Source organism: Myiozetetes cayanensis, unplaced genomic scaffold, assembly GCF_022539395.1.
Source record: "Myiozetetes cayanensis isolate MyiCay16 unplaced genomic scaffold, myiCay2020 scf5-8, whole genome shotgun sequence".
Classification (NCBI taxonomy): domain Eukaryota; kingdom Metazoa; phylum Chordata; class Aves; order Passeriformes; family Tyrannidae; genus Myiozetetes; species Myiozetetes cayanensis.
The window spans coordinates 97,334,877-97,350,054 of NW_026087742.1; the positions used below are offsets into that span (position 1 = coordinate 97,334,877).

General features: G+C 37.6%; 1 protein-coding gene and 1 long non-coding RNA gene across 6 annotated transcripts in view; one reads left to right on the forward strand and one right to left on the reverse strand.

The window, feature by feature from the left end:
- The window catches only part of LOC126648592 (uncharacterized), a 41,387-nt gene that overhangs the window by 22,418 nt on the left and 3,791 nt on the right, over positions 1–15,178 (forward strand). The gene's annotated exons all lie outside the window — the stretch shown is intronic.
- The window catches only part of MID1 (midline 1), a 250,279-nt gene that overhangs the window by 9,833 nt on the left and 225,268 nt on the right, over positions 1–15,178 (reverse strand). For all 5 annotated transcript variants that reach the window (XM_050331813.1, XM_050331812.1, XM_050331815.1 and 2 more), the window contains 3 exons: positions 11,123–11,266; positions 3,496–3,657; positions 1,295–1,502 (listed from right to left, as the gene is read on the reverse strand). In XM_050331813.1, the coding sequence (XP_050187770.1) occupies positions 1,295–1,502; positions 3,496–3,657; positions 11,123–11,266 (514 nt within the window). The remainder of the gene's footprint in view (positions 1–1,294; positions 1,503–3,495; positions 3,658–11,122; positions 11,267–15,178) is intronic.

Here is a 15,178-nt window from a genome sequence, read left to right on the forward strand (position 1 = left end):
CAGGGAAACTCATCGTATTGTTTCTAGTTTCACAGTTATGGTAATTTTTATGAGTGCTTACCTCTGGTATTCAAAAGGAAGATGGTTGAGTACTCAGCAACTCAGAGTTTAAATCGCTGGCCCGAAATTTCCGTTTCCAACAGATGAATGCAGAGGAATTAACTGATTTTAAAATATGCTACTATCTCTCAGCTAATCTGACCTCTCCTTGCTCCTTTAATATATGGCCCAGAAGAAGGCATGCAAGAGTAAACATCCAGGATACATTAAAAAAAAACCATGTTGCCATTTTCAAATAAGTTTTGCCAGATGCTGGTGTGGTTTTCAGATTTAAACGAGCATTTTTGGGACTGGGTTTCTGGCCAAGTGAAGCAATGTCAGTGAAGAGATTTGCTCTGGAAACCATAATTTATGGCAAGATGTGCAGGGTAAAAGGATTGTGAAAATGTTCTCATTAATGGACACTGAGGACAAATACCTGATTTGTCATATATAATAGAAATTTAAAAGTTCCTCACATTCTAGGGACACTGCAGTATTTGTTGGGCTTTCAACCAACAGAGATTAATGTGCCATAGGTTACTTTTTTTCCATTCCTTAGCACTGACACAAACAGCATTTTTCTTGTTTGAGACTGTGGGCAATACCTGAAGACCTTACTGATTTTTCCAATTCATTAACCTTCATCATGATGCCTTTGAATACCAAAGGATAACATCTCTTCCATTGACTAAAGGCCCCTGGAAATCCACCCCTATATGACACAGAGGATCATTCAGAAGGTGAGGAAAGTACTCTTCTATTTCCTTGCCCTTGCTTCGTAGCCTGGGGCACAGACCTACAGCTCTGATGCTCCACATCCCCTCCCCAGAAGCAAATCCGATCTCTGTCCCCGTGAAACTGGATCATCAAACTGTCCTCATTTTTATTTATTTTTTCTCACTGAAGGACATGTAAATCTTTCATATTTAGTAGAGAAATGATCGCATTTGCAAAGCTCACTCTCAAAATGTACTGTACATGGGTTCAAAAAAAAAAATCATTCCTGGACATGGAGTAAAAGTCCTGCAAAGGCTGCTAAATATAAAGATGTTTAATGTGACAGATTTAGTTCCAGAGTCTAAAAGTGCTGGAGATTGGGGAAATACTCTGACAAACTATGTGAAAATATATGCTTGGCCTGCTCTCATACTCTTCCTCATGCTTCTGCTACTGGTCTCTACCAGAGAAACTGTGCCAGCAACTGCGTGGTGTGAACTAGTGCTTCTTTTCACATATATTTTTATATACATACCACGTACTCCCGCTTATAACCACTTCCCAGTAATGCCGCCCGCTGTCAATGAACACATTGCCAGCTACTCCATAGCTCCCTTGGCTCGTGAATCGCTCTGGTGTGTGACTCTTTTTGGAGGATGTTTCATCACGTTCCACTGTCAAGTTATCATGAGACACTTTCAATTTTCTATGAGCAGATTTGGGGTCCAGTTTAAATGGTTGACCTAGACACAGGGAGACAAAGATGACACAATAATGGTTTGGCTTTGATTTTGAAAAGGAGGGTGGATTAGTGAGCCTCTAAGAAGCCTGCAAGATTACATAACCATATTAATTTCCTCCTCCCAAGCATTCTTGAGATAGACTAACCTATTCTGATCCCTGCAATAGCTAGTTTGCATTGCATTGTCAGTTTACTGTCAATTTCTTTGTGCACTAACTTCCCTGTGTCGATAATCCCTGAAAAGAGCCCTGCATAATCATCATGTCCTTTATCTCTGACCTAGAGGTAACCAGAATACTCTGATTCTTGCATGTAATTGAAACCAATATACATGCTAATAAAGGTCTGAGGGTTGCTTTTTTCACAGCATATTAGATTTAGAATAAATCATGTTCAATTAATTCTCTAGGGATAAGGCTCCACAATAACATCTTCATTATTCCTACAAAAAGTATGATTTCAAATCCCACAAAATGAATTTAAAAATAAAAAGAAGTACTAGCATTGTTTCTTCATTCATTCACTCACAGCTTTATTTATAACAAGCACAGTCAACAATTCAGAATTGCTTTGGAAGGATGCCTATGTAGTACTGGATACTGTGCATTAAAAAGAAGGAAGTGAACTGTAACTTGGTCCAAATAATATGGGTAATAACATTATTGAGGCTGTTGTTCTTGGCAAGTATCTTGGGCTGTAGCACAAGATTTGTAGACAATAACAGGAAGCTATTTGGTAAACTGAACCATGTAGATATATAAAGCCCACCACAATTCTGACAGGCTTGCTTATTGTGTTAGAAAGCAGAAAAATCATTTACCTCCACCAGGAGACAACTAGAAAAGTATGACTCCACAAGTAATCCAGCAAAGCACTTTCCCCTTCTTACTCTCTTTTATATCAAGGGGAAAAACATGTAATTGGAAGATTTGATGACATGCACAGAAAATGAAAACGAGCATTCTCATGAAGTCTGTGTGAGGCACTGGCACATGTACTTCAAGTAAGATGGAAATTGTTCAGGGTTATCTACTTATGCAATGTGTATTTAATTATGTATTATGACAAAATATAAAATAAACCCATTGGAAACTATTTGGGGACTATTTCTTACCACCTTTTAGTGGTAACATATGTATTGCCTGCCTCTCTGACCGGTTAGTAGCCTTTGTGTGCTGAAGTAGTATCTGAAGGATGTCTCTCTGTATTGAATTGTGCCTGGTCACATTGCACAGGTTAATAGCAGAAAGGGGGAAATCAGAAAGCTGTACATGCCATTCTCTTCGGTATTGTTCTTGTAACATTCAGTATTGCCCCTTTTCAAGCACCCCCCCTACAATATGCAGGTTTCAGAGGATGCATAAATCCCAGTGTTTCCTTTCCAGCCCTCAGAGCTGCCCATGATAACTACATGACTGAAGGGTTGGCTGGGACACAAGAAGAAAACAGCTGAAAACCAGTCTTAAAACTGTTATTCTACATCTGTTATTAATTTGTGTAACCATTGTTTTTTTGAAGTGGGATCTCTGACTACTCTACCACCTTGCTGAACTCCGTAAAAAACGGAGGTGGTTAAACCTAAGAAAGTTTTCCAATGTCCTAAAAAAGATATAATTTTGGGGGATAATATTAGACTATCAATTATCTTCTGAACATTACCCCAAAATAAAATGTTTTATTGCAAACATAAGAAAAGCTTTTACTTTGTAGAGGTAAAAGAATAGAGAGGATATTTAAACAAATTCACAAAAGAGTATTTTCAACCATCTGACCTGTGATGGCTCTGTTCCTATGTGATATTTCCAGTGACCAAACAACAGACACAGCTACTGAAGACTCTGGCAATCTTGAATTGAGTTAAAGAAGCAGCTTTCATTGTAGAAAGCACTTTAAACAAGTTAAACTGCTCTGTGCTCTTATATCTTCCAAAGATCAAACTTAAAAAGGAAGGCCAGAAAGAAGAATGCATGCATGGTGGATCTCACATTACTCACTGTTTGTCTTGAGCTTGCCAGGCTCGCTGCTCCTGCTGCCCGCCTGATTAATGGCCTTAACAATGAAGATATACTTAGTGCCACTCTGTAACCCGTGCACCGTGTAGTGGTTTTGTTTGATATTAGGAACAATCATCCAGCTGTCGGCTGAGTTGCATAAACCTGCAATTTCGAACAGAGCACGTCAGTCATAACACACTAAACACTTTGTAACAGAGGGACATTCCCAGGAACCCAATGACCAATATGAATTTTGCTTTTGTACCTTTTAAAGTGTTATTATATTTAGTGAGCCACTACTTAATGCCACTAACTCATTTCATCAACCCTCAGCCGTGGTACCTTTTAAGCTCCTGCTATGTGAAGTCAACCGTAAAAAATGGGCATTTAAGAAATGTCTCAGTGGAGACACTAGCAGTCTGAGATTTTTCATATCCCAGCACAAGGAATTCTTTATTGCTTAAGAGCTAGAGGATTATGGCAATCCCATCAATCTACTGTTTGGATTAATGAACTCAGTTTAAGCCTCAGAAAACTAACGTAAGCAGTAAGGCCAGGAGGGCTGGTGAGGCACCTCTGCTGACAGTCCCCAGGTATGCATTCTTCAGGACCTGAAGAAAACCATGGGAGGCCAAAGAGGGTAGAGTATGGGCTTCAGAGAAAGCTTTGGTTCTTATATGCCAGACTTTGTCAGAAGGTAATCTAAGTCAGTAAATTTGTTGGACACAACTTTTTGATTTATGTCCTTGTGCTGAGATGCCAGCTGGGAAAGATCTGGAAAATTTTACATTTATAAAACTTATTCGGTACAGTTGATGCCAACAGAAGTATAATATATAGGAAATAAGTAAAATAAGGGAGTAGCAATATCATAATCAAAACAGGAAAACACTACATTAAAATTAACTTATTAATTGACATACATTTTTCCTACTGTGGTATAACTGCATTGGCAGTCAGTGACCCATATTACTTACTCTAAATTTGGAGCAGCTCCTGGTCTAATGGATCCCCAGTCTTATAGTTCTCTTATTATAAATGATTACATAAATAAAAAATTTAACATTCATGAAGAGTATATATATTCACAACCTTTTATATGGCTATACAGCTAGGAAAAGATAGATGCAGATGGAAGTGTATTGTATGCATGTGCATACATAAGTAAGGCTGGAAAACTTAACAGAGAAATGCTTGACTGGATTAGGAACCTGATAGACTTCTTGGTCCCTGCCTTTACTGGGCATAGAATATGTTATGAAAGCTGTTGTTTTTATTTAAAGAGTTTCAGCTTTTAATTAATGTTTTACCATCAAACCAGTAAGTAATAAAGAGAACTCATTAGCAATTTCAGCTCTGCATATCGGACAATACAAATCAGACAATTTCTGTAAAATAAAATTTAAAAGGCTACTGAATAAAAAAATTGAATGAAACAGACCTGTGATACAGGTTTACAGACTCATAGACAATTCATAGCCATAATGTGAGACTCCTTCCTATTTTGGGATGTGTTCTTCGTAACAAAATACCATTAGAAACAGAATTCAAACTCCAAATTTCAATCTAAGAATTACAAAGCCTGTGTCTCGAAATTCTCTTACGTTACAAAGCATCCACAAGAGGCAGGCAGATATTCATCCTGAAGTGCAAATGGGTAACTGCAGGGCAGTTTCAAGTTGGATTCATATTGTCTTGTCACATAATGAAGAGCTACGATGCCTAAATTTTTTTTGGTGGACTCTGAGGAGTGGCAGAATTCAGTAACTTTTTCACTTTTTTCAGAATTCTTTCACTTTTCCAGGTGTGAACATCCTACCTTGTTCTCATGCTGGCTTGCTACACTACCTGCCACAAGTGCCTCTCTTTTCTTGACCACAGAAGAAGCCTGGTGACTAGGCATAGGTGAGATCCCTAACTTCAGCTATCTAAAATGATGTAAGATGAGCCACGCTCCTTCACCACCCTGATTTGAAGTCTGGAACTCACATATGGGTTGTGGCCTTTGGACCATGATTTCCCAGAATGACAACATTTCTTTGTTGCAGTTTTGTAGTGTAAAGCGGGGAAAAAAAAGAATTATAGTATGTTCCTTATACACTAACCTGTGAGCATCCAGCTGACATGTAGTAACATCTGACTACCTGCAGCCTCCCTAAATATCAGCTACAAGAGATTCAAACTGTTTGCTGTATGTGAATAGAAGCAGCACAGAAAAGCAACCTTGCAGCACTGCTTTTCTCAAGACTACTGAAAAACAAGGTCATATAGAGTAATCATCTGCCTCATGAGGAAAAAGAACCCAGTGTTATCCTCATGGTAACCCCAGTTGGGCCTAGCACTGGTAGTACACAGCTTACAGCAACACCAGTCCATGTCTTCTTTCACTGAGCCATAAACACTGAATTTATTTATTTTCTTAGCCTGTGGGTGAATGGGTTTCCTAAGTGGAAGAAAGGCAATAAAAGAAGCAGCTTCCTGACATATTTCACTAACTGCTCAGAGGAAACCTCATCTTTTCCCAGTTTGCCATGGGTATTAGAGTACAGGCACACTTGTTCTGTAGCTAAACTACCACGTTGATTTTGCACTGAGACCATGCCTTAATGGACTCACAGGTACTATTGCAAAAAAGTATTAAGTTAAAATAAAACAAAATGAACCATTTGATTTAGATGAAGTCTAGGATGAGCAAAGAATCCTTAACTAAGATGCCTCTGATGGTTTAGCAAATAACATATGACAGTAAGTGGGATGGATACAGACAGTAATCCTAGAAATGTCTTAGACATCCCAGACTACCAGTGTACAATAAATGTTGGATGTGCAGCGACTGACTCAGTTACTTTGCTCGACAAACCTTGCTGTCTCAGCAAGCTCAGCTCTAGCCTACTCATCAAGGGGCTCATGATATGTCCTTGTGCTTCCTGACTGTGAGATATTTGTTAACAGGCTTGAAATTGTACTTTGATTAAAAAAAATCTTAGGAATGAAGTTTTAATGATGCCAAACTACAAGTCCAAACTCCTTCAAAATGGAGAATAGTTACCAGTGGCAGCCAAGTTAAGCTTTTAGGTATGAAAGAATAATTTGACGCTGCATCAAAAGAATCTGTCTCCAGATACGCCCTCTCAGGACAGCCTTTCTTCTCTGAATACAAAAGAATATGATTAAGAAAACTCAGGGAAATGAGCAAGCAGCCTGGTCACACTGGCATCCGGGGGTAGTGTTTGCCCTCTCAGCTCCCTGCTGGTGGCAGCAGGTGAAGTGGAAAAGCACACATCTCTTCACTGGAGCAGCAGCAGGAGCTAAGGGTCTCCTATTGTACCCAATCCTAATCCAGGCTACATTCATCCTTCTTGTTTCAAAAACCCAGGGCTTCTTACAGGGTTACGCAGATGGTAAAACAATGTATTTTAAAACTGTAACCTAACAAAAATGTAGAGAATTTAAATTACATCCTGGAATGGTGCAGTGAGCACAGTGATGTCCGTACAGGATATGTGAGTTTTTAAAACAAGTTTCTCAGAGTCTGGAGGTAATAATTTGTAAAGCTATTTCCCTGGTGTTGGTTGTTGATGCACTTCAAAAAATAGATGGGAAAAATCCCAGAGTGTAAATCCTCCTAAAATTTACACTGGTAGATTTTAATAAAAGATATATTCTTGAAAACTGGAAGAGGAGCAGCAAAGTGATGGGAAGGTTATTTAATCTCTTGAGCATTTTAATTATTTTTAAATGCTTTGTATAAATAAATTATTTTCAAGGAGCAGTTTTCCTGTTTTATCCCAAATTTGCTTTTGTACCATTAAAAAATACTAAAACCTTCTGTATAAATCTGAAGATTGCAAGGAATATATTTTTAATAAAATAGAACTTCCAGAAACAGACAAAAGTTAGAATATTAAAAAATTGATAGGTGAATCATAAATTCATTGTTTTTCATGAAAGTTCAGGCTCCTAATTGTCTTCGATCCTTCAAAAATTCTTATCCTATCTCATAGGAAAAGGAGTCATCTAACAGTGAAAATGTTCTGACAGTATCACAGTGTATTCTTAATTTTTATAATTGGGCCATATAACTAATTAATGCTGATTCCTTTTACCACCAAGAGAGAATTATTTACTACTTTTTAATAAAAAAAAAAAAAAAGATGCATTTTTCATGGACATCTTGTATAAGAGCTAGAAAATAATGGGTGTTTAAATTTGAACCCTCCTGAAGCACATTATAGCAAATGTGTTAAAAAAGGCATACTCAATGAATACTTGAAAATTTATTGAAATGGGATAATGAAATCATAATGCATGTTAGCTAGCTAGTGACAAAGTCGTTTTAAAAGCCTTTACCATATTCAGATTGCAGGTGATTAGCTGCCTCTCAGAAATGCAAATGTACAAATGGTGTAAACTCTGATAACAACTGCTTTAGTAAAAGCCTGTTTAATTTAAAGTTCCATATTTAAAGTTCCATATTGCTCTTAAGCACAGAACAGGGCTGCCAAGCATTGAATAGCCAAGCAGTTTGGCCACATTTGGAAATAATCTTTCCTGTATGAAATAGGATTCAAGTGAAATACTCTATTTGGACCTTTTCCATCAAATGTTAACTTTCCAATTTTTCAGTTAATAAAAAAGAATATAGTTGATTATGTTGGATAGAAAATATACTAGAAAAACATAGCACTGCTTGTTTTTGTTACTGAATTCTTAGCAATCTCTGAATGATATATGCCTCTGGTGGGGGAAATGTACTGAGGACTGGAAAGTGCAGTCAGGCTGGCTATGTGGTTTAAGAAACAGATTCCAAAATAACAGCCTCCATTAGCACCATAGGTGGGTATGTATGCAAAGTGATTCCTATTGTCTCAGGGGGAAAAAGCTTGTTGGTTTAATGCAGTACTCTAGCTACTCCCTGGTGACTAATTCATAGCTACAAAAACACAGAACTGAAGACAATCTATGAACCTGTTTACATTATCTGCTAGAGGCAACATGCAATACTAATGGAAACTTTTTGGGATATGACAGGGAAATAAAAATATAGTTACACGCAATAGCATGCAAATGTCATAAATAGGAAGAAATTTGTGCTAACTCAAAGCCTATTTCATTAAAACAGGATTAAAAAAAAAATCACTTAGCTTCAGTTCATCAAAACATGAAGGCTGCAGTGACAGCAGCTCTCTGTGTTCAACGGAGCTATGAAGGTACACTCCAATATTCTAAGAACAATCTTGGAAAGCCATTTATAACAACTTTTGGGAGACTGGATCCTTCTTCAGGACAAAGAGTACAATGCAACAAATATAATAAACATCCAGGCAGTGTTCTGAGTAAAATCAGGATAGGATTGACAAGACAAGAAGAAATTACCTCAAGTTGCATCAGGGGATGTTTAGAATGGATATTAGGAAAAATTTATTGTTGTAAAGGCCCAGGGAAGTGGTTGAGTCACCATCCATGGAAGTGTTTAAAAGACATGCCAGTGTGGTACTTATGGACCTGGATTAGTGGTGCACTTGACAGTATTAAGTTAATGGTTGAACTCAGTGATCTTAGAGGTCTTTTCCAGCCTAAGCGATTCCATTATCATTCTATGATGTTAGTGGGCAAATCTCCAGTACCAATGTAAGCTGGAATGAACTGGGAGAGTATCACATGTTAGAAATCTGGGCAGATCTATAGCATGGGGACATGGGAACCACTGGAGGTGTTCAAGTCTATATTAAATAACAAGAATTAAAAAAAAAAGGTTTATGACATTTAGAAAGGCCTTCCACATATACTTCTATATGCATATGTTTAATTTTGGTTAACATTATAGCTCTCAATTAAATCGAATGTAACAGCCAGGATATTTGCGTAAGAGCTACCTGAATCGAAAAAGAAAAAAAAGAAAAAAGAAGTGCCAGTTCTTTAAGTATGTTCTACTTTCATTTAAGGTCTACAGAGCATTTTGTAAACAGTTTCTTACATTGTTAATTTGTTTTCTCTTCAAACTTTTAATGACACTATTTTTGCAACGTGATAAAGTGAAAGTTCAGACTGCACACTGAGCACTTCATGCTATGCTTGAAAATTATACTGCATCTCTGAAAGCAGACTAATTGATACATGTTTTACAGATCAAAGCTTTCACCTCCACATGGGAAACCTACAATATAGCCTAAATATGAAATATCTTGTTATTTATTCCCTAGTAAGCAAAGAATAAAAACCCACATCACAAAGGTGTGGAAATGGCACACCTTTTGCTGCTACCATTCACATATAGCACCAAAAATTGACTTATCTAGCATGAAGCCATAGATAAAAACGGGCTAGAAAACAAGGAAAGTACTGTCATATCATTAAGTTGTCTCTGCTTAGTAGTGATTAATAAGTGAATGTTTTCCTTCCTTATATACCTTGCTTCAATTTGTTCAAAATTATGAGTAGACTTTTTCGTTATCCAGCTTGCTCAGATGTAAGAGTATGTGTTGAAGTTTACTTGGTCTTTCCAGCAATCTTAAATTTTACTGTGTGTTCTTCAAAATCAGGCTGTCAAGGAAAATACTAAATGGAGGTTTTGGCAAAACATAATCAGATTTTCAATAACCTAGTTTGTTTTTCAGTCAATCCTGAATACTATAATACAATCCCAATATGGTACCTAATAAAGGTATTAAAATGCCAGCACATGAATTCTCAGATATCCTTTCAGGTGGTTTGGAAAACGAACTCCTCATCAGTGATGGAGAAAATGAGGTGCACGCAGCAGCAGAAGGGTCAGTGAGAGAGTTTGGCTCAGTACAGAAACTTGGCATAGACCATACCATTTTTCCACTGACATAAAGCATGTAAGCATGTCCACAGCACTGACTTTTATCAAAGCATTTAAACAAATTTTTCAAGAAGAAAAACACTTCTGCATTGGCAGAACTAACCCTACCTGGCTCAGTGTGGTGCCAGGGTGTTTGATGGTGGACAAAGGTGAGGGCATAGAAAGGTGTTGAGGAACCAGGAAAGCACACAGCAAGCATTTTTCACATGCTGTCCCAGGCCTCAAGAGCTTACAGTTCTGGGGCTTCCTGAGCCAGGTGGAAGTCTCTGCACTTCATTGTGCTCAGTGGACTTTTCTTGCATGATCTGTCCAGGCATCTCTTGAACTCAAAAACACAACAACCCTCTGTGGCAATGAGTTCTCAGGTCTACATACACATTGACTGAACAAACTCCACCTTTAGATTGATTTGGTTCATTTCATAATCCTTGTTTCTTAAGCAAAGAAACATGTGCCAGCTAGTGGTATTCCCATTAAAAGGGAACAGGAAGAAGCTGAATGACCTCCAAATTCATAGTCAGTGATCCCAGTGATCACAGAACTCTGAACCCAGAAGTGTCAACTTCCTGACCAAAGATTAGACAGTATTTTTTTCTTAGAGGAATTAAGTGAATTAATTCTGAATCTTAAAATCTTTTTAAAACATTATTGATTTGGATTTAAAATTGCATCTTTAAGTCTTCCCAGAAAACATTTTTTCCTTTTTGTTCTTGACGTAGGAGTACATTTATATTTAAAGGCACTTGGTTTACAGAGAAACAGTAAGGAAACAGAACTACAAAAGAGAAGGTTTATACTTACTAACAACATTAGCTTGTCCAGTGAAGATGGTGTACTGCAGCTCGTAAGAGACCACGCTGAACTCATCATCCGATGTCCAGTGGACAGTAATGGTGTCATAAGAAGCTGTACAGAGCTCTTCTCGAATGGTGGGTGGGTTGGGAGCTGCGAGATACAATAGAGGAGGCTTACTGACACAATCAGTAAAGTATTTCCCCTCTCACCTGAGACTAGGGGATGCACCTGATGCTTGAATTTGCAGCAATACCATCTAACAGACTTTTCAACAATGTTTTATTAATTCCAGTGGTAACTTTGATTTAAACAAACTGTTGGAAAAGAACTCTTACTGTCAAGAACTCTCACTTTTGAAAATAATTTGTATTAAAGTAGCTTTTGTTTCAGATGCCCTAGAACAAGTGATGTGTTGGTGGTCACATTAAACTGTGATTAAATGGGTAGAATTGACATGTTACTTTTTCTAGGATTGTTCTGACCATCATAACAAAATTATCAAAGTTTCATTGATGTGTATCAAGAGGGAGAGTCAACACTCTTCTGAGTTGACTTGAAAGCAGTGTTTGGCTAACCTATCTTACCAGAGATTGGCTTAAGTGGTCCTTAACACAGTTTTGGGGAAGCTCCAAACACTCATACTTTCATGTTCAATTTTCTCCTCTCTCTTTAAAGAGCTATTTAAATACGTGAAATTTGAAGCAAACTTCTTAGGTCTAAATTTTCCTTTTTTGCTATCTTTACAAAGTCAAACACCTAAATAAGAAAGAAGTGAGTCTCTATTTCAAAGACTGGTGGATATTCCTCATTCTTATCTCAGTGGGAGCTTCATTACTAATCATCTTCTCTACAAGCCACATCATGGAAAAAAAATAAGTCCTTGCTCTTAATAGTGTTTCTCCTAACTGTCACAGAGATCAAAGGAGGGCACTCAAGGTGAAACAACCAAAATATGCCTGTATTAAGGTAGGTAGGTAAAAGGAAGGTAACTCCGACTGTTTGGTTTTTAGTTTGGTTGGGAGGGGGAGATTTGTTTGTTTGTTGTTAGCTTTGTTTTTTGTTTTTGTTTAGTTTTTAAATTTTGGTTTTGCTTGTTTTGTTTCCTGTCAGGTCTTTAACCTCTGTTAGTAACAAACAATGACCTCTAAAAAAGTCCCTCTGAAGGAATTCCACCTTTACTGTTGCAACATCTTATTTTTATGAAACATTTATTTTACTTTCCATTAAGAATTTTTGCAGTTCATGTCTCCAGTTTACTGATGTATGTTCCCAAGGATTAAAGTACAGACACACTTCCAAGCAGCCTCTTTCAACCAAGGGGCATAAGGAAATGCTCAAATGTCTTTCATGATATGGCCATGATTTGTGATGCTCTAAATAATGTATCATGGAAGTTTACCAATACTTTTGTTTTTAAATCAGCAGAGAGAACCCTTGGGACAGGTGTGTATTAATGAAAAGAAAGAGAAATAAACTAAGAAAAGAACAGTTATCCAGTTATCCAGGAGAAGAATATAAACAAAAGGAGTAAAAAAACTCTCCATAGTTTTCTGGAAAGGTTAGTGATACTATCGACTGTGTTTCAAAATGTATCCAGTAGAAAAATCACTGGAGTTTTTGTTGGTTTTTTTTTTTTTTCTTCCTAGATGAGGCTTCTTATTAATATTTTGCCTTTCTTTCAAAGGAAAAAAAATGGAATAAGTCTTAATTACAAATATACAAGTTAATCCATTTTTCTGTGTGCAGGTATTCAACTGAACTCTTCTTCAGTCTTCTCCTTCACCTAACACAGCAAAGTATTTTACTTGGGAAATGTACTTATTATTACCTCAAAACAGAAAAAAATATTAATTTATGGAAAGCAAGAATTACTGAAGATTTAATGAACTGTAAACTGCATTTACATAGCACCTAAGTGTCTTCAACTCCTTTGCAAATGGCAGCCTAGTTCGCTCTTCATATGCACACCTGGCCCTGTAGGTGGAAATTTACAGGCCCTCATGTGATATGAATGACTGAAAAGAGATTTGACCTAAGCAGAACATATATTCCCTGGCTCTTGTGATTAACCCCCACCCACCTGAGACTATACTGCATGAAATTCAGGTCTTCAGCAACATTCATTTCATAAACCACTCATCATAAAAGAAATACATCTGCTTCTCCTGCAGAAAGGCAGGCAAGTCTACATTCAAATGCTTTGTTACAACAAAATGTATGATGCAGACTGCCAAATTCATCATTCCACAGCACATATCCCTTTAGAGAGTGTAAGTTTGTAATGCAATTAAAGAGGTTGATCTCATCCAGTTAGCTTCATTATTACATTTGATAATGTGTGATTTGGTTATTGAATTCACTGGGACTGCTACAGAGCTCAGGTGCCACAGGGAAAGCTCCTCACAGACTGGTGGTCTCCAGGCTGCACTATCAACTTCCCTTTTGTGACTCAGATGTGATCCACCACTGTTCAGGAAGCCCAGCATGCTTTCAGCACAGCAGTGCAAGACATAATAAACCTTCAGTCCTCCACAGAGGATCAGAGCACATATCTGGGAGTGGTAACTGCTTCAGACACGCAGACTTTCGTCCACCTGCATTTGTGAATCAACAGTCTCACAAGAGAGAAATATCGTTGCTGAAGGCTGTTTTACTTCATTTCTACTAAAAACTGAGCAGACACACTTAAAAAGTCAGTAATCACATCTGAAATGCCTGAAAGCCACTAATAGTAGAAAAGCAGTTTCTTAAATTTGCTCTCAGAAGTAACAGGCCTTGTGAGCACAGCTACCCCCTCTAAACCAGGTTAGTCTAACTCACCTTCCTTTCCATGTCATCTGCATGGCTTTTGCCATGAATGCACTCACGTGGTCCATACATCTGAAACTGCCTCCTCTCATTAGTGAATCCCAGCATGAACACAGCAGCCCTTGGTGACTAATGAGACTAAATTCTCTCAGCCCAAGGTCGCAGAGACTGATAAAAACCACCTCAATTTCCTTTTGTTTGCTCAGTCTCCATCTCCCTGCTCTCATGGTGTGGTTGACTTTGTAAGGATTCCCTACTGATTTTGATACTGAGTAAAGAAAGGAAGATCTAAGCCATTTCTTTGACTAAAATGGTGCTAGAAATATCCATATTGCTGGTATGAACATGAGGGAGTTGAGGAGGGTGCTCTGAACCTCTCTCAGATATTCATTACTGACTCCATCATGTATCATGACACTGAATTGCACCTGCATGCAGGAATTTGAAAGGTACAGTTTCATCAGATGTGGATACAAATGTTGTGTATTACTAACTTGCCATGTCTGAGTTGGTTTCAAGGGCTCAGCCACACAATTGTCTAGACATAGATTTTGGGTAGACCAGAACTGCTCAAAACCAACAGAATGAGAGGAGATTATACCCAAACCATGAGACTGAGCTAGCTGGAGTTGGTTTTTGATCTTTCAATAGTGAAAGAGTTAAGCAGTAGAACAGGTTGTTTCCTATTGTTTCCTGGAAGAGTTTCCAGAATGAAGTTGTTTCTGTGTGAAAAAATTGCTGGCATATGCTAGGCAATGCATATTTCTTTGTGCAGTGACAGCTAAAGTGATGAATAAAGAAAACTTATCATTGTTTCAGATGTGACTTCTGTAGCAGGGTAAATTGCAAGGTCAAAGAATAGATGTTCCTGCAATTGATTTCAAAGTACTAAGACACAGAACAAGTATTTTTGATTCACAATGGATAAAAAAATTCCTTAGGAATTGTGCAGAGAGTTTGCAAATCATATGTATTGCCTGGATCTAGCTAATCATATGTATTGCCTGGATCTAGCTAGATACACATTTAGAAAAAGATGATTTCCAGATGAAGAGCTTGAGCAACTGGCAAGATAAGAAAGCTTTCAAAAGATATCAAGGCTACATATACAGATAATAGAACAGTCAGAGGAAGATTAGAAGTATTGTTTTAAGATACTGAGCTTGATACGTCAGTGTCTGGCTGGCAACTTTCAGAAAGATAGCAGAGATTTTCATTTGGATAGTAGAAGCTTTGGAAAGACAGCTGCACAAA